The 20,166-nt window shown below is 46.1% G+C and overlaps 1 protein-coding gene across 1 annotated transcript in view; it reads right to left on the bottom strand.

Moving 5' to 3' along the window:
* Window positions 1-20,166, bottom strand: part of APAF1 (apoptotic peptidase activating factor 1) — a 255,092-nt gene that overhangs the window by 43,569 nt on the left and 191,357 nt on the right. Inside the window, exons 23-26 of the mRNA XM_082255555.1 lie at window positions 19,689-19,808; window positions 15,553-15,678; window positions 13,504-13,629; window positions 5,373-5,498 (exon numbers count right to left, since the gene is read on the bottom strand). Coding sequence (XP_082111681.1) covers window positions 5,373-5,498; window positions 13,504-13,629; window positions 15,553-15,678; window positions 19,689-19,808 — 498 coding nt within the window. The remainder of the gene's footprint in view (window positions 1-5,372; window positions 5,499-13,503; window positions 13,630-15,552; window positions 15,679-19,688; window positions 19,809-20,166) is intronic.

The following is a 20,166-nucleotide window of genomic DNA, read 5'->3' as shown; positions in this document are numbered from 1 at the left end:
AAGCAGTATACATGTCCTGTGGCTTCTGACAGGTAGGATACCATATCTATCACAGTAAGATTCTAGTACTGCCACTGATTACAATCATTTAAACATACTTGCAATTAGATTGTCAGCTCCCAAACCAAGCCTCCTGGCTTTTTGTACACAAAAATCACACTCACCATACCGGAACCAGGCGGGCGCCAACTGACAGTACCCCTCTCCACCGGGGTGGGAGAGCTGTCGACCAATACGGACGCCGTGACTCATGGTCTTTGGCGTTTCAGCGAGACGTTTAACTCGCAGAGTCAGTCCCCGTCCAGTGGAACTATGTCGCGGCCGACCCAGCGCGGAGCTATGGCCTGCACGTGTTCGCAGGCTGAACTGGGGTGACCACTGGATCTCAACATCCAGCCCGTCGCCCAGTTCAGCTTTCTTGCTTGAAGATCTCACAGGAACACTGGAGAAAAAAGCTGTCTAAAAAAAAATCTTTCTAAGAAAAAAATCCTGCCAGGACCGAAGATCCCAGCAAGGTATCTAGGTCCTTACTCCTGACTAGACATAAAAAAACTGATTTGCTGTAGCAGAGAGAGAGAGAGAGGATATACCCTCGGGGACTGCCCCTAGTGTGGCCAGAGTATTTTCTTTCCTGTCTAGTCCTACTCCTGTGGAGGGCAGCATAACCCGAGGGTGTTGAATCACAGAGGACTACGTCTGTCAATGAGCGACAGAGAAAAACTGACATCCTGTAGCAGAGGGAGAGAGGATATACCCTCTGGGACTGCCCCTAAGGTGTGGCCAGAACGTTTTCTTCTGCCTAGTGTCCTACTCCTGTAGAGGGCAGTATAACCCAATTTGATATTAATCAAGAGGACTGCGTCTGTCAATGAGCGACAGAGAAACACCTTTGCCTGTACGGTGTCCACAAGGAAACCCAGATACTCTAGACCAATGATGGCAAACCCTGGCACCCCAGATGTTTGGGAACTACATTTCCCAAGATGCTCATGCACTGTGCAGTGTAGTTGAGCACCATGGGAAATGCAATTCCAAAACACCTGGGGTGCCAAGGTTTGCCATTACTGCTCTAGACTCTGAACCGGCTGCAACGCTGACTTTGCCACATTCAGAATCCAGCCTAGACATTCTAAGAACTGAACTGCCCAGGACACATTCTGGCTTAGAGTAGAAGCCGACCGGTCTATAAGTAATAGATCGCCCAGGTATTCTACCACTGCTATCTCTTGAGACCTTAGAATAGCCAATACTGGCGCTAGGGTTTTTGTGGACACTTGTCGAGCCGTATCTAGCCTGAAGGGCAAGGCTATGAACTGAAAATGACGGTCTTCCACCGCAAAAACCTTTGATGGGCCTGAAAAATTGGCACGTGAAGGTATGCATCCTTGATGTTTATGGATGCTAGAAATTCTCCTCCTTGCAGAGAGGCCATGACTGAGCGAATTGACTCCATTCGGAAGGTGCGAATGTTTAAGAATTGGTTCAGAGCTTTGAGATACAGAATAGGTCTCACATCTCCGTTTGGCTTGGGGACTACGAAAAGGTTTGAGTAAAAACCCCTGAATTTCTCATCGTCTATAACTTCTGTAATTATTGCTTGAGACCTCAAATGGTCCAGAGCCAGAAAGAAGGATCATCTTTTAAGAGGATCTGCGGGTTAGGTTTGACCTTACAAGCCGAGGAAAGACCCGAAATTCTAGTTTGTACCCCTGCAAAACTGTTGTCCTGAATCATTTCCACCCAGGCCTCCGAGAACTGTAGAAGCCTTCCCCCCACCCGACTGAGTAGGGGCGTTCCTTCGCCAGGTAAATTTAGAGCTAGGCTTGGTAAGCCTCTGGGCCCACGGATTCTTCTGCCCTTGATGTGAAGATTTGGCTCTAGATCCAGATGGCTGAGGCCATAGAAACTGCCTGGGATTAGAAGTACTGGGAACCTTAAAAAGGAGGACGTTTCCTCCTCCTCTTAACTGGTAGAAGCCCACCCTTCCCCCCTAAAATCTTTTGGATATATTTGTCACCAAATAGGCACTCCCCATGAAAGGGAAAGCCAGCCAGCAATTTTTTACACTGTAATTCCGCAGATCAACTTTTTAGCCACAGGATTCTGTGCATATGAACTGATAGAAGAGCAAACATTTTCTGTATGGAGTCCTTAAGAGCATCTACCGCAAAATACAAAGCCCGAAGAAAATCTGCTAAATCTTCAGCAGACTCTCCCCGAGAAAAAACACCCGTTTAATACGGTCTTTCAAAGATTGACAAACTCCTATAGTTGCCACTGCCAGTTGTTTTGCAGACCCTGCAATAGCAAAGGAAGCTTTTAGTAAAGATTCAAATTTCTTATCAGCTGGATCTCTAAAAACCTGGGCATTATGTACAGAAAAGGGTAAATTTCTGTTTACAGAACAAAAAGCAGCATCCACTGTAGGCATACTCCATTTTCTTGTGAATTTTTCCTCCACAGGATACAACATAGAAAACCTTTTGGGAGGAATAAAAATCCTATCAGGATGATCCCAATCAGCATATACGATCTGCTCTAAAAGCAAATGCAAGGGAAAAGCCTGAGAATTTTTCAGCAGGGCGTAACGAGCCTAAAGGGTAAAAAGACTTCAGAAATCTCTAAGGGAGGTAATTTAAATCCAGACCGGACCATTTCAGTGGGAGACTGAATTAACAATCTCTGGTATTGAGAGGGCAAGAATGGCTCCTCAGACCCTGACTCCCCAGAAGTGGAACCCTCTTCTTGGCCTTCTTCTAAGCCATTTACAGCTACTTATTCCACATCTTCTACCCAATCCTGAACTAAAACAGAGGGGGGGCTCCGGTGAGGGGGTATCTATCACGTTTCCGCCCTCCTTGTGTTACTGAAGCAATTATGCTAGCAATTTTTCCCTCAAGGCCGGCTAAAGCTGATGCCAAATCATCCTTAGTGACATAGGCTGAGACAGAAGCACTATATGCGGCTACTATGCCTGACAACAATAATGGCTCAGATTGTGCAGTAGCCCCTGGCCTCTCAGGGGAGGTTAACTTAACACAGTGGATGCACGGCTAGGATCTTCTAATCCTGACGGTGGCACACTTGTGCCCCTTCCCCCTGTGCCCACCCTCCACTCCTTTTCCGAAAGGACATTGATCCAGACAAGAAAACTTGAGGTACTCTTTAGTGTACTCAAAGCTTGTGCCAAGCTGTAACAGCTTATCACACACAGCACAGTTATCCCAAAGTAACAGAACCTGTCAGTGCCTGTAAACATCCACCTACAGTGACTCACGCACCCAGCTCTGTGTCCCATCCAGCTTCTGACAGAAGCTTACACCGCCGGCAACACTCCTCAAATGTTGCACCATCTTCGACCCTTACTGCGCATGCGCTGCGTGCTATGTGCATGTCTGCATGCCACGTGCATGCCAACGTGTCATGGACACGCCCCCTCCCAGCTCCACGTGCACGTAAATAGGCTGAACTTACACGCACACGTGATCTCCTGCTGCAGGAATGACCACCAAAGGTGCTTCCTGAACACGAGCCACAGAGGGTAAGCGGATGTGCTGGCGGGATGCACAAAGTCCCGCTGCCCACCAAGCATCAGGGGGGTTGAGAGCATAAAAAGGCATCCAAAGAACACAGGCCACAGCTGAACACACACACTTACCTCTAGTGGAGGCATAAAACATAGCACCCGGTATCTGTTAAATTAGAAGGTAACAGTGCATCATAACTAAAGTGAACTTACCATTCCTGCTGCAGGATTCTGCCTTGAACTAAAATCCAATATTCACCCATCACGGCGGGTTCTGTCATTTGTTGACCTTCAAGAACCGGATCCCCCCCTAATTTTTGGAGCCACTCCCTTGGACCTGTAGGGCACCCTGCCGTAATGCCTTTGGAGTTAATCTTACCAAGGGTCCTAGACCCCAGGGTCCATTGTCCAAGAGTCGCATTACAGGCAATACCTTGTTCCCTTTACTGAGGCTCAGGTACCATCCTTTTAGTCTTCCACTCTCGGATGGATCTGATTGCCAATCCCCTTGGATCCAGCGATCTTAACCAGGATTGTAGTATAATCTTTTTTCTTCTTCTTTAAAAATACGGAGAGCTTGTCCAACCATGACCATCACCTCTAAGACACTGGTGAAAAAAACTGAGGTACTTCCTGTATGGGAGGGGGTTATATAGAGTGGGACTTCCTGACTTTTTGGTTGCCAGTGTCCATTCACCTACAGGTGGCGTATAATCCAGATAGTAATTATTACGGTTGCTCTGTGCCCCGTGATGTACGATAAACAAATACACTTGTTAAACCGGAGTTCCACCCAGTGCACATTTTTTAAAAAAAAAAATACCCCCGGGACAGTCAGGGCTAGTACATTCCACAATGGCTAGCCTCTGATCTGTCCCGGGTTGCACTTACCTTTTAGGAGAAATACTTACCTTGAAAAAGTATTCTCCAGCGCTGCCATCTCAGGTGTGGGCAGCTTGAAGCCAGTGCGATCCTCTTCGGCGTCCTCTTCCTTCTTCTTCGGTCCCACGATGCACTGCACCAGCCCCGACGTCACTTCTGGGCGCGCGCGTCATCCCTCCACAGCTTCTGGGCATGCCCAGAAGCTGTTTAGAAGGGAATGACGCGCGCGCGCCGGAACTGACGTCGGGGCCGGTGCAGGCGCAATGATTCCTGGGAGCGATGACGTTCAGCTCCCAGGAATCATTGCAAAAGCCAGGAAGTGACGAATCGCCGCGGCCGCCGAGGGGAGGAAGAAGGAAGTAAGGTAAGTATATTTTCTCTACAAGGTAAGTAAAAAAAAAAAAAAAAATTGCGATTATCCATTTGTTTTTCAGGTGACCCGGAGCGAGAAGATGGAGGTAAGTATAAAATTAGGGTGGAACTCCACTTTAAGAAATATATAACTGCATTCACTGATGCCTTTGACTCAAGGGTTCATGTGGTTTATTACTTCAAGGTGATCTTAAATATTATTGCACTCACTTTAAAATATATACAATAGAATGTTTAATTCTAACCTGTCCAGGTTTCCTCATAAACCTTTTATCACTTTATACTATGATAGTTCTTCCAACAAAACTATAATTCTACTATTAGATGATGCTAACTGAAAATACACTGTACTTTTCCTCTAAACTTGAAATACGTGGACCATATGCTAACGGGTACCAAGGAGAATATTATTCCGGAAACGAACAACATTAGTAGCATTGTTATGCATTTACTTTGGGTCCTACGAATCACAATAGGAAAGAACAGTTTTGGAATCGAGGAGAGCCTCAAATTATAGGGGGCTTTAAATCTATGGAAAATGGGTTCTATTTTTAGGAACATTTTTGAGAAATGCAAATATAATATAACTTACTTTGACATAAGCTCCACAGGACACTATTAGTTTATTGTCAGGAGAGAAGTGTATATCCTTCACCCAGTCATCAACTTTATTTACATGACACTGTCTGAGTAGTTCCCCAGTGTCCACGTTCCAAATCTGCCAATGAGAGGACAAAAGAAAAATATGCATTTGTTTATGGACCTCTGAAGCAAAACGGACCATGCAGTCCAGTTGAGTAACTATTTTTTTTCTGTATGCCTAAAACGCAACCACTGAATTGCAAGGCAACTAGTAAAAAGGAGAAACAAGACAGCAAATACAAGAAGGCAATTGTAATAAAAATAAAACACTGAACGGTTATGAGCATATTGGGCTTGAATTAAAACTACTGTAAACACTTTACCCCCTTGACCTCAGGAAGATTTACCCCCCTTCATGACCAGGCCATTGTTTGCGATGCAGCACTGTGTTATTTTAACTGACACTTGCACGGTAATGTAACTCTGTACCAAAATAAAAGTTATGTAATTTTTTCCTCACAAATAGAGTTTTTTTTTTTTTTATGTTATTTGATCACCACTGAGTTTTTTTTTTTTTTTGCGCTCTAAACAAATAAGACTGACAAAAAAAAAAAAAAAAATGTTTTACTTTCTGCTATAAAACATATCCAATAAAAAAAAAAGTAAAAAAATCAAATTTCTTTGTAAATTTACGCCAATATATATTCTGCTACATATTTTTGGTAAAAAAATTCCAATAAGCATATATTGATTGGTTTGCACAAAAGTTATAGCCTCGACAAACTATGGGAAATATAAAGCAATTTTATTTATTTTTATACTAGTAATGGCGGTCATCAGCGACTTATAATGGGACTGTGATATTGAGGCGGACATTCTGACACTGACACCTTGTGGGAGCCAGTGACCGTAATACAGTAATCAGTGCAAAAATATACACTGTCACTGTACTAATGACACTGGCTGATAAGGGGTTAAACATCTAGGGTGATCAAAGGCTAATATGTGTGCTTAACCAGTGTTTGTGTACACTGTGTGTGGTGCTTTTACAAAGGGAAGTGATGGATTTTATTCCCTGCTTTGCAGGGAATCATAATCCATCCTTTCCCCACTGACAGGACAGAGCTTTGCCTTGTTTAATTAGGCAGATCTCTGTCCTGTCTCTCACCTTGCGGACATCCATTGGCCGGCACCCACTAATCGGCTTGTGCGGTGTATAATCACAACACAGCAGGGACGCACGCCCCCTACCTGGAAGTGCTAGATCATGTCCTAGGTACATCTAACACAGAAGAGGTACTCTGCCGCCGTACATCTAAGGGATGTGGTCGCCAAGCAGTTATGAAATGTCAAATTTCCTGACATTTTGCAATTTAGAATTTGTATGAAGAAAATAATATTTTAGGGCCAAAAGGGACCTGATAATTCTGCTAATCAAACTCAGGCTACAAAAAAAAACCTGGCTTAAACTCCAATTGTGGTTTATCCACAATTTAAACATATCAAAACAGGTTGGCTCAAAATAGTAATCTGATTGTTTTGCAATTTTTGGAAAGCTGCACCAGTCCCAGCAGAGGACTACTATGCTCATAAGGAGGTTTTAGATAAAGACCGCTGCACATTCTGTGTGAGAGCAACAATCTCCTCATAGTGGTCTGACCTGGCCCCTGCCTGCGAGTTGTCAACAGACTGTAAAGCCATATTAAAGTAGTAGTAAAGTTTGCTGTACAAAAAATAAATAAAAAGGTCCTCTGCACCACATACTAGCACATTATGACAGACTTACCTCTGACACGGATCTCTGCAGTGGCAAGTGTTTCCACTACCAGGGCTTCCATCTTGCCTTAGTCTTCTTTACGAGTTTGCATGCTTCCACCGCTTGAATGGCCAGGACATCACTCCTGTGCATGGGAGTCACAATCACAGCACAGTGCTTTGAATAAATGGCACACTCGGTATGCCCTCGATTCAGACTACAGTGCACATGTGCCGGTGACGTCACAGGCTGCTGCATATGTGAAAATCTCCTAGACGGAACATGTTTAGGAGATATTCATTATACCTAAAAGGTAAGCCTTATTATTATTATGGGCTTACCTGTAGGTACAAGTAAAAAAGTGGACTTTACTACCGCTTTAACACTGTGCAACTTTTTGCTAAACCTTGGCAGGTATCAGTAATTGCAATAAAAAATATGTCTGGATGCGCCCTCATCAGACTAACAGAAGAAAAATAAATATATCTCACCAATTTAGAAAACAAAATTGTCATAGGTCTCAAAGTTTTTACAATGTATTGTGAATCTAGACACTATTTGCAGAATAACGGAATTTTTGTAAATGGCGACTGTCGGAGGACTCAGAGAAAGGAATTTTACAGGTAAGATTTTACAAAAATTCCGTTTTCTCTTACGTCCTCCGACAGTCGCCGCCATCTTCATATTCGTCACAATGGGGACGTCCCAAAGCAGTGCAAACATGAGGGGTGGGAAACGCAGCCGCGCCGTAAGGCAACGCAGTCTCCACATCAAAGAAAGGCACCTTACCAAAGGAAGGAAACCAGCTGGGCAACATGAAAAAAACTTGCTCAACAGGAGCAACAACCCAGGAAAAGCAAATAACCCAGGGATAAAAAACATATCCCAAACAGCCAGGGGTCCAAAACAAGGGACCCTAAGGAACTGCCGCACTAAGAACCTTGCGGCCAAAGGAAGCATCTGCCGATGCCTGAACATCCACTCTGTAGAATTTTGTGAAAGTGTGTACGGTCGACCAGGTCGCCGCCTTACACACCTGGGCTACAGAAGTCCCATGACGACAGGCCCAAGATGTACTCAAAGATCTAGTAGAGTGCGCCTTCACAGGCATAGGGGGAACTTTTCCCTGCAAAGCATAAGCCGGTTCAATGGTCTGTCTGATCTATTTGGCGATGGTAGAAGCCGACGCCGCCATGCCCTTCCGAGGACCTTCCGGAAGAACAAACAAAGAATCTGTCTTGCGAAAAGACTCAGTCGATGTAAGGTAAACCCTTATCGCCCGAACAACATCCAAAGAGTGCAACCTCACCTCCTTCGGATGTTTAGGCTTCGCGCAAAGCGAAGGCAAGACAATATCCTCATTGAGATGAAATTCCGAAACTCGCTTCAGAAGAAAAGAAGGATTAGGTCGCAAGACCACCTTATCCAAGTGAATGACCAGATACGGAGACTTGCAGGACAAAGCCGCCAGCTCCGACACTCTGCGAGCCGAAGTGATCGCCACCAAAAAGGCGACCTTTTTGGACAACATCGACAACGAGATCTCCCTGATCTGTTCAAAAGGAGCACGTTGTAACACAGATAGAACGAGATTCAAGTCCCAAGGAGGCAGAGGTTCCCTCCTAGGAGGGACCAGATGCCGCACCCCTTGAACAAAAGTGCCAACCAAGGAGTTAGAAGCCACGGGACGTTGAAAAAGAACGGCCAGCGCAGACACCTGACCCTTGATCGTAGCCAGCGCCAAACGCTGGTCGACACCCGTTTGAAGGAAGGACAACACTCGAGAAACCGAGTATGTGCGAGGCGAAAACCCCCTGGACTCACACCAGGCAAAATAGGCCTTCCAAGTACGGTAATAGACCTTCCCTGAGGAAGATTTCCTCGCGTTGATCAAAGTGTGAATGACCTCAGGGGAGAGACCCCTATCCTTCAGGACCTCGGTCTCAACAGCCAGGCCGTCAAAGCCAGCGACTGTAAAGCAGGATGGAATATCGGCCCTTGAGACAGGAGATCGTCTCGAAGAGGTAGACGCCATGGGGCGTCGATCGCCAGATTCACGAGGTCTGCGTACCAGGACCGGCGAGGCCAGTCCGGTGCCACAAGAATCAACCTGCGAAGGAACCTGGACAGCAACTGAATCGGTGGAAACGCATACATCAGTCTGTACTGATGCCACGGGACCACCAACGCGTCTGATGCGTCTGCCCGAGGGTCGCGCGTCCTTGCCACGAACCTTCTCACCTTGTTGTTCAGACGAGACGCGAACAGGTCCACATCTGGAAGACCCCACTTCGCGCACAACATCTGGAAGACAGCTGGGTGGAGAGACCATTCCCCCTGATCCAGGGTCTGGCGATTCAGATAGTCCGCCTGCCAGTTCTCCACCCCCGGAATGTGAACTGCCGTTATCGCCGGGACATGAGTCTCGGCCCAAGACAGAATGTCGGCCACTTCCCGAGCCGCTCGGGCACTCCTGGTGCCCCCTTGGTGGTTGATGTAGGCCACCGCCGTGGCATTGTCCGTCTGCACCCGAACCGGATAGCCCTGCAGCCGGTCCGTCCAGCGACGAAGGCAGAGATTTATCGCACGCAATTCCAGAATGTTGATCGGAAGGGAGGACTCCCCCTCCGACCAAGTTCCCTGGGCGGACAGAATGCCCAGAACACCACCCCAGCCCGACAGGCTGGCATCCGTGGTGATCACTGTCCATGAGATAGGACGAAAAGACTTGCCCCCCGATACCATCGGGGACTGGAGCCACCACAGAAGATCCCTTCTGGTGCGATGGCTCAACGAAATCTGAAGATCCAGAGATTGAGGTCGCCCGTCCCACCTGGACAGGATCTCCGCTTGGAGACCCCGCGTGTGAAACTGGGCGAAGGGAATCGCCTCGAAGGCCGAGACCATCAATCCCAGACATCTCATGCACGTCCGCAGAGACGAGTGCGGAACGTCCCTGAGGGACCCGACTTCCTCTTGAAGAGTCCTGAGTTTGTCTTCCGGTAGGAAGACCTTCGCCTGGACCGAGTCCAGGATCATCCCCAGGTAGGGAAGACGAACCGACGGACTCAGCGTCGACTTTGGAAAATTTATCGTCCAACCAAACTCCTGCAGAGTTTGCATCGTGACGGACAGGTCCTTTTCCAGACCCTGGCTGGACGCAGACCGAACCAGAATGTTGTCCAGATACCCCAGGACAGAGATGCCCTGGGCTCTCAACAAAGCCAGAACGGGTGCAAGCACCTTGGTGAAAACCCGTGGAGCCGAGGCGAGACCAAAAGGTAACGCCACGAATTGGTAATGATCCTCCGCAATGGCGAATCGAAGGTACCTCTGGTGACCCTCGAAAATCGGGATGTGAAGGTACACATCCTTCAAATCAATGGAGGCCATGAATTCCCCCGGAACCAGGGCAGCCACCACCGACCGCAGGGATTCCATGCGGAACTTGCGCACCCGCACAAAGCGGTTCAGAGCCTTCAAGTCCAGAATTGGACGAACCTTGCCCTCCTTCCTGGGCACGGTGAACAGATTAGAATAAAACCCCCGAAATCTGTCCCGATGAGGCACCGGAACCACCACTCCCTGAGCCCTCAGGTCCCGCACCGCCAGGTGCAGATCCCGCAAACGCTCCGGAGACAGTTGAAGATTTGAGGGAAAAAATCTGCTCTCCGGCCGAGAGAGAAACTCGATCTTGTAGCCAGATCGAACGATTTCCTGAACCCACCGGTCCCGCACGCGGGCCAGCCAGGGTTGAAGAAAATAGAGCAAGCGTCCCCCCACCCCAGAACTGGGTGAGGGCGCCCCTTCAGGCCGCATTGTTATGGGCAGCGGGTCCGGACTGACCGGACTTTTGTTTGCCAGACCACGGCTTCTTTTGGGAGCCTTGGCCCTTGAACGGTTTGCCCTTGTAGTGCGACCGAAAGGCACGAAAGGACCCCTGAGAAGGCCGAAAATTAGTATGCTTCTTACCAGGAGCCCCCTTAGCCTTGGGGAAGTGGGGCAAGAGAGTGCTCTTGCCGCCCGTGATCTCCTTTATCAACGTATCCAAGGATTCCCCAAAAAGGCGAGATCCATCATAAGGCAGATTGGCTAAGGTCTTGCGCGAAGACTGGTCCACAGACCAACACTTTAACCAAACCAGGCGGCGAGACAACACCGCCACGCTTTGTACACGTGCAGCCAACGGCACTAAATCCAAGTCCGCATCACACAGATACATGACACCCTGATGGATTTGATCCACCATATCCAATGTCGCCGGTGAGGCCGAATCAGCCACTAAGACGCGCCTAAGCACCTGCGTCCAACTTGCGTCAGCCTGGGCTGCCATAAGAGAGGCAAACAGAGCTTTTAGCATCGAACCCGTAACAGAATAAGTATGACGGGCAAGAGACTCCATTCTCCTATCCGTGGCATCTCGGAACACCGGAGTATCCTCTGCGGGAATCGCAGTGGATTTATTCAAAACCGCAATCGCGTGATCCACCGGGGGTGGCACACACCACCGTTCATCAGTGGCAGGCATGAAAGGATAACGCAGCCTGAACCTACTTGGCACAGCAAAAGGTTTGCGTAAATTGCGCTATTGTTCCTTAACAGCGCGCTGAAAATCATCAGTGCAGGGAAAGACCTGCGATGTCTTGCGTCTTTTCTGCGTCCCATAAGCCGCCAGGGCAGCAGGAGGACACAGTTCATCCTGCAAACGCAGCGTTTGTTTTATAGAAGCAACCAATTCATCCATGATTGCAAGCTCTTCAGGCGAGCCAGGGGGAGAATTATCAACCCCTTCAACCTCAGCCTCCACCTCGTACCCCACGAGATCCAGGGAGGAACGGGACCCCGACAAGGAGACCCCAGCCATAGCAGCCCCATCACCCTCACCCTCAGAATCAGAGGAAATAGAAACTCTGGGTCTTTTAGTGGATTGAGCAGCCACCAGCATCTGCACCTGAGCAGCAAGGTTAGCCACCACTTCAGCTAAATCCCCCCCTGGGGGGGAAACAGCAGTCCCCTGGCTTCCCACCAAGGTGGCAGGAAATTTGCCCTCCTGAGAATCCATTGCCCCAAAAAAATATGCCGGAGAATAAAGGGTTAACTGCCCCTTTAACAAGCGCGGCGAGCGCAGCCCACCGCACACACACACAAGCACAATGAGACCCCCACAGGGATAAAAACTGAACACAGGCAATGGAGATAGGAAGAACAGAGGATAAAACCTGAAAAGACCACTGCTGCTGCTGCCGCCTCGATCGGTGCACCCAGGAAAGAGGAAGTGATGAAATCAGGGCGCTCTATTAAAGCCTATGGAAGGCTACAAGAAAATGGCCGCCCGCAGTGAAAACATGCGGCCGGAGCGATCGCAGTCAAAATGGCACCGTTTGGCGCCGAAACCGCCGCTCCCCCACTACTGTGAGAACCGCAGTATAACACTACACATGTAAAAAAAACATGGCGGATCGCCGCAGCGATCGCTGTATTGTGCCCAAACATGACAAAAACATGCCCCACAGCACACAGCCTGTCACACATCCCACAGTCTGACACAGACAGTGCCGCACAGCCCCCCCTTGCAGCCCACAGCGTGCAGCCAGAGCGATAGGGAGCTAAACAGTGTGAACAAAGGCAGGTTACACAGTCCCAGACTGACACCCCCCCCAACAGACAGGTCCCCACATAGATACACTTACCTCCTAATGGCGTGGGGAACCCGCACAGGCGAACAAGCCGTTGCACATGTGGCAGGGAGAGTCGCATCCAGGACGCAAAAAATCGGGGTTAAGAAACCGCACAGCGTCCAGTGAGGTAGCCACCTCACCAATCATCCCTGCACCGAACAGGGATGGGTCGTTCACTGTGCCAGGAGCGTTACCTGGCTGAACGCTCGATGGCAGGCTGGGAAGCCACTGACCCACAACCTGCGACCAGGGGGATCAGCCCGAGACCCAGCCCGCACGAATCCTCTTCATCAGAAGAACTAACTAATGCTGACAAAAAAGAACAGCTAAGTAAAGAGAGAGAAAAAACTCAAACAAAAAATCAAAAAAGAGAAAGGCTGAGGCAAAATGCCCCAGCATAGAGAGATCCAGCTACTCCTGACAAGCTAGACATTGAAACTGAGATATGGATGCAGGAAGTAGGAGGGTATTGACTGAGGGGACCACCCCCTGTGGGTGGGATATGTTAAAAGCTTTAATGTTAACATATTCTGTTGCCTAGCTACTCCTTCGGAGCAAAGTCTAATACCCCATTGTGACGAATATGAAGATGGCGGCGACTGTCGGAGGACGTAAGAGAAACTTTTTTTCTTGCCTACCCTTAAACTTCTGTCTCCATCACAAACATTTCAACAGTGCAGTTTGCATACACCAGTCCTCAGACATACCATGATTCCTCCATTGTCATCGCCAGTGGCTAGATGGTTGTTGTCTGAAGAAAAGTTGGAGCAGCGCACACAGCTCTGGTGACCTGTCAGCTCATGCAGGAGAGATGATCCAACAAAACTCCAAATCTTAGACAAAAAGAGACAATATCAACTGTTTCAATTATATTTCATTTTTGTTTTTCTAGAATATTAGCATGTAATCATCAGTACACAATCGCAATCATTAATCAATGCATAAGAACCGCCTAGGTCATCCCAAAGTAATTCAGAAGATTCTACCTTTTATTTTTTAAAGCAGGTTGTAAGTGACCTGCCAAGACATAGCACTTTAGGACACATTGCTGATTAGGGCCATCTGTACCCATAAATAAGCTCATGTCAAATGGTTTTGATTAAAGAGGAAGTAAACCCTCCTCTACAACTTGTACCTATAGGCAAGCCTATGATAAGGCTTACCTATAGGTACTGTAAATATCTCCTAAACATGTACCGTTTAGGAGATATTTACCTTACATGTCGCCAGTGACGTCACTGGCGCATGCGCTCTGAAGGAACGGCCGATCGTGCCGTTCCTTCAGAGCCCCGTGCCGTGACTGTCGGCTCCCGCGCGCGTGCGCGGGAGTGACGTCACCGCGGCTCCGGCCAATCAGATGGCCGGATGCCGCGATCCCGGAAGACGGGCGACTAGACATGTCGCCCGTCATAGAGGTGAGTGAGCGGCACGGCGGGGGCTCGTTCTGAGGTAAGTATTGCATAATGAGCTAATATGCGATGCATACTAGCTCATTATGTCTTTCTTTTGCAGGGTGTAAAAAAAAAAAAAAAAAAAATCAAACGAGTTTACAACCTCTTTAAGCGCGAAACCCATGAGCCTTTTTTCCTTCTCCACTGTGCTTATACAATAAAGATGGATAGAGTTTAGTGCTGTAATCTGGACTTTTACTGCTTCATGCATACAGATGTGTAAACTGGGCCAGCACATCGTGTGAGTGTGTGTGAGTGTGAGTGTGAGTGTGTGTGTCACTGCTTACATTATGCTTTTTTGCTGTCATACTTCATTGCGAAATGAAGTTTAAACTTCAATGGTTTAATGCTACCAACTACTTTAAAAAAATATAAAATAACTTCTTTCAATTTTACCCTATGTGATGCTTATGGTATATGTGCATTACTGTATAGAGAATATGAAAAACAGCTCAGCTAATACACGCAAACTGTGCTTTCATCTGGTCATTTGATATTGTGCTCCCCCTAGTGGCTACTGCACAAACAAAAATTGAAAGAAGTGACAACAATATACCTGAACAAATCGTACTATCCTTCTTGGACAAACAATGTGTATAAAATGTAATTACTTATTACAGCTGAGCTTGCCTTATTTCCTATTTTTTTTTTCTATCTAATTCCGCTAGAATGCATTACTTAAATAAATGTGTTAACACCATCAGAACTAAAAAGGCTTCATACAAAGAGAACAGTTGCTTACACTTGGTGCGGCAAAACATGTCACTGCATCAGAGAAGCAAAAAGAATCACAGCCTCAGCTTCTCACCTAGCCACAATCTATATACAATGGCACTCCTGGCTGCATCACATGATGAACACCTGGGCTTTGTGTGCACTTTCCAAAAGCAAGGTGCAATTAGAGGAGGTTATGTGACAATTTCAGAACAACTCGGAATACACATTCAATCATTCTCAATTGGAAGGTCCTGGACACTCCTTTTAACATGAATACTGGGGAAAAGTGCAGATACAGATATTCCATATCGATTCCTCCTAGCGGCAGGCAGCCCATGAACTCTGAGGCAAGAACTATCTCATATGGATAGAGAGAGCCACCTGATATAGTACTCTCCTCTTGCTTCTTGAGACCCATCCACGGCTCTAGCTCTTTGCCCTTGGTACCATCAATTGGCTCTCAAGAATAGACACAGGTCCTAAGTACTGTTCTGTGATCCTCTGTAATCCTGTAAAGTGCATGCATCCACTACACTGTTTCCTGCACCTTTTTTATATTCTGGGTCTTAGTGGTGTACTCTACTGTACCTTGGCACTTTTGTCAGCGGAAGTGGATGAAAATTTTGAGTAGTCAGGTGAAACATCACAAGACAAAACAGCACCAGTGTGACAAAGGAACTCTTCCTCTTTAGTTTCATTAATAAGGTCCCATATCTGAAAGAAAGATTACTATATTAAGAAAAAAATCTTGATTAAATACATGAAATCTTTACATATTATTCAATTTCAGTAACCATAGGTGCAACAGTAAAGAGGATATCTATTCAACATTTTTACTTTAGTTTCTTTATTTGAGGGACTTTTCTAAGGTTTTAACTGGTGTTGGAGAGATGTCCCCTCACATTTTGTCTGGGTGACAAATCTCTCTAGGCCAGAAATTGAGAAGAATCTCCTCAAAAGAGATTAGGTCAGAGGCTTCTAAATACTTTCACTTAAAAAAAAAAAAAAAAAAGGGAGGTTAGTGCCATATTCACACAAACAGGCACTAAGAGCGACAGGAGACTGCGTATTCTGGTGGCTGGGCTGACAGATGTGTGAGAACAGCTAGGGCCACTCATGACGGGAGCAGCTACTGTTTGCATGAATCCGCACATCCTGCAGTTACCTGCAGATAGGGACAGGCGTTCGTTGCTACAGCTGTGTGCATGTAGGGCTGTCCTTTAGCAGTTGGTAGAGTCAGTTTTAATGCCAAATTTCCGTGCTTTGCTGGAATAGAACCTCCAGAAAAGTTCAATTTTGGATCTTGGGGAGAGGAGTTTAATGGCTAACTGGAGAGTGTCCCTTTTAAATGTATCACATCAGAGCTTTTTTACCCATTCCAAGCACATTTCCAGTTCCTCGGTTCTGCTTAGCAGTGTCCTGGGTGTCGGCGTCTATGAAGCAGGCTCAGGAAACGGTAGGTTGCCAGGACCAAACAAGGTACAAGAAGGCAAATGTTACCGAAGCTAATCCCCGAACAGCAGTTTGAAAAATATATGTATTTAACAAAAGTAATATAGCACAGTCCTCAAATTTATCACTCGCCTGCTCGCATTTTGTGAGTGGTAAATGATTGAGGACGAGTGAAGGGCTGCCTCAGGAGTCGTTCTCCCAGCGATTGCCCAAGGGAAGAGAGGAGAGGAAGATGAAAGCCGGCCAGGTCATCGCAGAGATCGGGGATCTCTCGTCTGTAAATGCTTTCATTTGTATTGCCGGGCACTCGCCGTCACACACTGCAGGGCCTCCTGGCCCCATCTCCTTTGATAGACAGAACACCGGTCAAATGCCGGGACATGTGACCTCTATCATAGGAGCTGATCCAAGAGACGGGACGGTGTAAGTTTGGCGGGAGCCCGGCAATTCAAATGAAAGCAGTTACAGTGGGGCAATCCCCACTCTGGGATTATCCGGCTGGCTTTCCTCTTCCTCTCCTCTCTCTTTCCCTGCACTGGTCAGGCTGCATTGACGGGCACTGGTGAGGCTTCGCTGAAGGCCACTGGTGAGGAGGCTTCACTGAAGGCCACTGGTGAGGCTTCGCTGAAGGCCACTGGTGAGGCTTCGCTGAAGGCCACTGGTGAGGCTTCGCTGAAGGCCACTGGTGAGGCTTCGCTGATGGCCACTGGTGAGGCTTCGCTGATGGCCACTGGTGAGGCTTCGCTGATGGCCACTGGTGAGGCTTCGCTGATGGCCACTGGTGAGGCTTCACTGATGGCCACTGGTGAGGCTTCACTGATGGCCACTGGTGAGGCTTCACTGATGGCCACTGGTGAGGCTTCACTGATGACCACTGGTGAGGCTTCACTGATGAGGCTGCACTGATAAAGTTGGTATTAATATTTACTTTTGTAACTTCTGCATTCATGCAAAAACATTTAAACAGTGTCATTTTATGAGATAATTTATGAGGGCGTGTTTAGGGGCAGAATTAGGAACAGGGAAGGGTAGGGGTTGGGTGGGGCAACTGGTGGCCAGCAACCCTTAAGGCCTGGCTAGTAGCTCAGGACTTGAACTTTTCAACCCTGATATAGCATATACAACTGCTACACAAGCCATGTCACAATTTAATGTTATTTAAATTACCTTTCCTTTTTAACCTGCAGCCTCTGTAGTTTTCTTTATAAATCAATTCAATATGACAACTGTACTGCATCGGCCGTACAGAGCGCCCCTAGAAATATAATTTCCCCTCTTCTGTGATTGACTCACTCATTTTCCCAGAAGCCTGCACTAAGATACAAGTCCGATTTTAGACATCCCCTGCAGGATTTTCAGTTTTTTTTTACTAAATTTTATTTATTTATAATTTTCCACATACATTTCTTATACATTCATGGTTTCATGTATTATTCACATTATAACAGAGGTTAAGGTTTATAGCTTCAGTAACTTTCCCACTATGGGGAGGGTACAAGAGAAAGGGTAAACAAAACAGTGTCAATGAAAAGTAATCACATCTTACGTATTCCCCCAGTTTACTGGTCTGTTTGTATACCTTTAACCATCTGACCTCTCTTTTAATACTTTGAGAGACCATGAGGAACCAACAAGACTAAACACTGAATGCTAAATAAAAACAAAACAAGACACAACAAAACAAAACAAAACAAAACAAAAAAAAAAAGGGGGGGAAGAAAAAAGGAGGGTGGGAAAGGGAGACCCAGGGGGGGAGGAGAAAAAGCGAGGAGACAAGACAAAGAGGGAATTCTCCCTAAATATGGAATTCCCCCTGTCTCCTAAGCCTTCATACTGGATTCTGCCTTCTCGAGATTATATACTCATTCCATCCGTTCCATATTACTTTATATTTTTCTGTTTTATGATTGGCATTCAGTACCAGGTTTTCTAATTTGTTAATCTCTTCCACCTTATTTATCCACATATTTATGTCTGGTGGTTCCTCTTTTTTCCACTTTAAGGGAATACACATTTTCGCTGCGTTCAGTAAGTAGGGTATTATTGAATTTTTGTATTGTTTAGATGGAATGTTAGTTTTGTGAAGGAGGAAGAGTGCTGGGTCCATTGTCAGCTGATATTCTGTCAGGGTTTGTGTAATTTCATAAATCTGTTTCCAGAATTTTTCCATTTTGGGACATAGCCAAAATATATGTAATAATGTTCCCCTTCCCTCTCCACATCTCCAACATCTATCTGAGTTTGTTGGTACTATTTTATGCATTTTAACTGGAGTTTGATACCATCTCGACAGTATTATGTAATTCATCTCTTGTATTTTTGTACTAATGGATGTTGAGTGGGTCAACTGGAATATCCACTTTTTCTCCACATCTGAGAAAGTATTATTTAATTCCTTCTCCCAATCGTTCATATATAGTAGTTGGCGGCTATCTCCATTGTCCCCCAGCATCGAGTACAATTTAGATATGGAATGTGTTAGTATCCCTTTTTGTACGCAAATCTCTTCAAATTTGGTGTATTGTAATGTCACCTCGTTGGGCTTTGGTAAAGTTCTCAGGAAATGTCTGAGCTGGATCGCTCTCCATCTGTCCAGCTGAAAGTCTCCTAGGGGGTCCACCAGCTCCCTCTCTGTTATCCATCCATCTGGTGTCATGAAATGATCTACCTGATAAAAACCTTTTTCCATCAGATCTCTAAATTTTTTGTCTTGGTAACCAGGTGTGAATTTGGGATTTCCCAGGACCGGGAACAAGGCGGAGGATTTTCAGTTTTGGTAAGATACTCCGCAAGCGTTAATTGCCTCTAAAAGGATGCAAACCTTGCAGCTTTTCTAATATGAACACAGAGCACCAGCTGATTATAATGAACCAGACTCTGTCATTCAGAATCAGTCTGAAAAGGGCATGGTAAAACAAACAGCTATTTCTTCTGAGCAACAAATGGTTGGAATCTGCTACAAAGTTTGTTGATATCCCTGCTATGTATTTTGATTACCTAGAAAGGACCTTTTTTTTTTTTTCTCTCTCAACAAAAGTGTAGTTACGCTTCAACTGTCAGTGCTTTTAGCAATGCCTCTTCTACTAAATCAGGGAGTCCAACTCTTCCTGCAGAATATTCAGCAAGAATGGGACCTCTAGTGATAGTGGCAGTGGGTGGGGGAAACTAGGTGTGGGGAAATAAAAACTGGGATAATGGATGAGGTAAAACTGTAATAGCACTGCTTAGTGAATGAAACTTAACTATTAATAAAAATAAAATGGTTTTCTTACCCTTACTGTCCCATCAAATGACCAAGACAAAAGTTTTGAATCTTGCAAAATTCTAAAACACTTCACAGCTTCTTTGTGCCCTTGTAATAAAATGCTACGGTCAGCCATCCAGTCCCAAACCTAAAAAGGAACAGGTTACTAAATGCATGGATCTAATAGCAAAACATTTACAGGAATGATTTATTCCTTTGAAAACTGTTGACTGTGTAGAGATGCACACCAAAACCCAGTTCAGGCTTATAGAAAAAGCAAAAAAAGGTAACTTTTGTACATAATGTATGTGGTGTTTTCAACATTGAATGCATGTTTCTCATAAGGGCAAAAACACAAAAAAGGAAATCATTCTCTAGCGTAAAAAAAGCATTTTCCATTCTAAAAACCATCTAAATAAGATTGCAAAATTATGTGATAGGCTATCTATTTAGAAAACATTGTTAAAGTCAAGGCGTGAAGATATAGTAAATGATTTTGTAATAAA

Source organism: Pelophylax lessonae (genome assembly GCF_965119305.1).
Source record: "Pelophylax lessonae genome assembly, chromosome: 4".
NCBI classification, from domain to species: Eukaryota; Metazoa; Chordata; class Amphibia; order Anura; family Ranidae; genus Pelophylax; species Pelophylax lessonae.
Note: the sequence above shows the minus strand (reverse complement) of the source record. Positions and strands in the feature narration are given on the sequence as shown.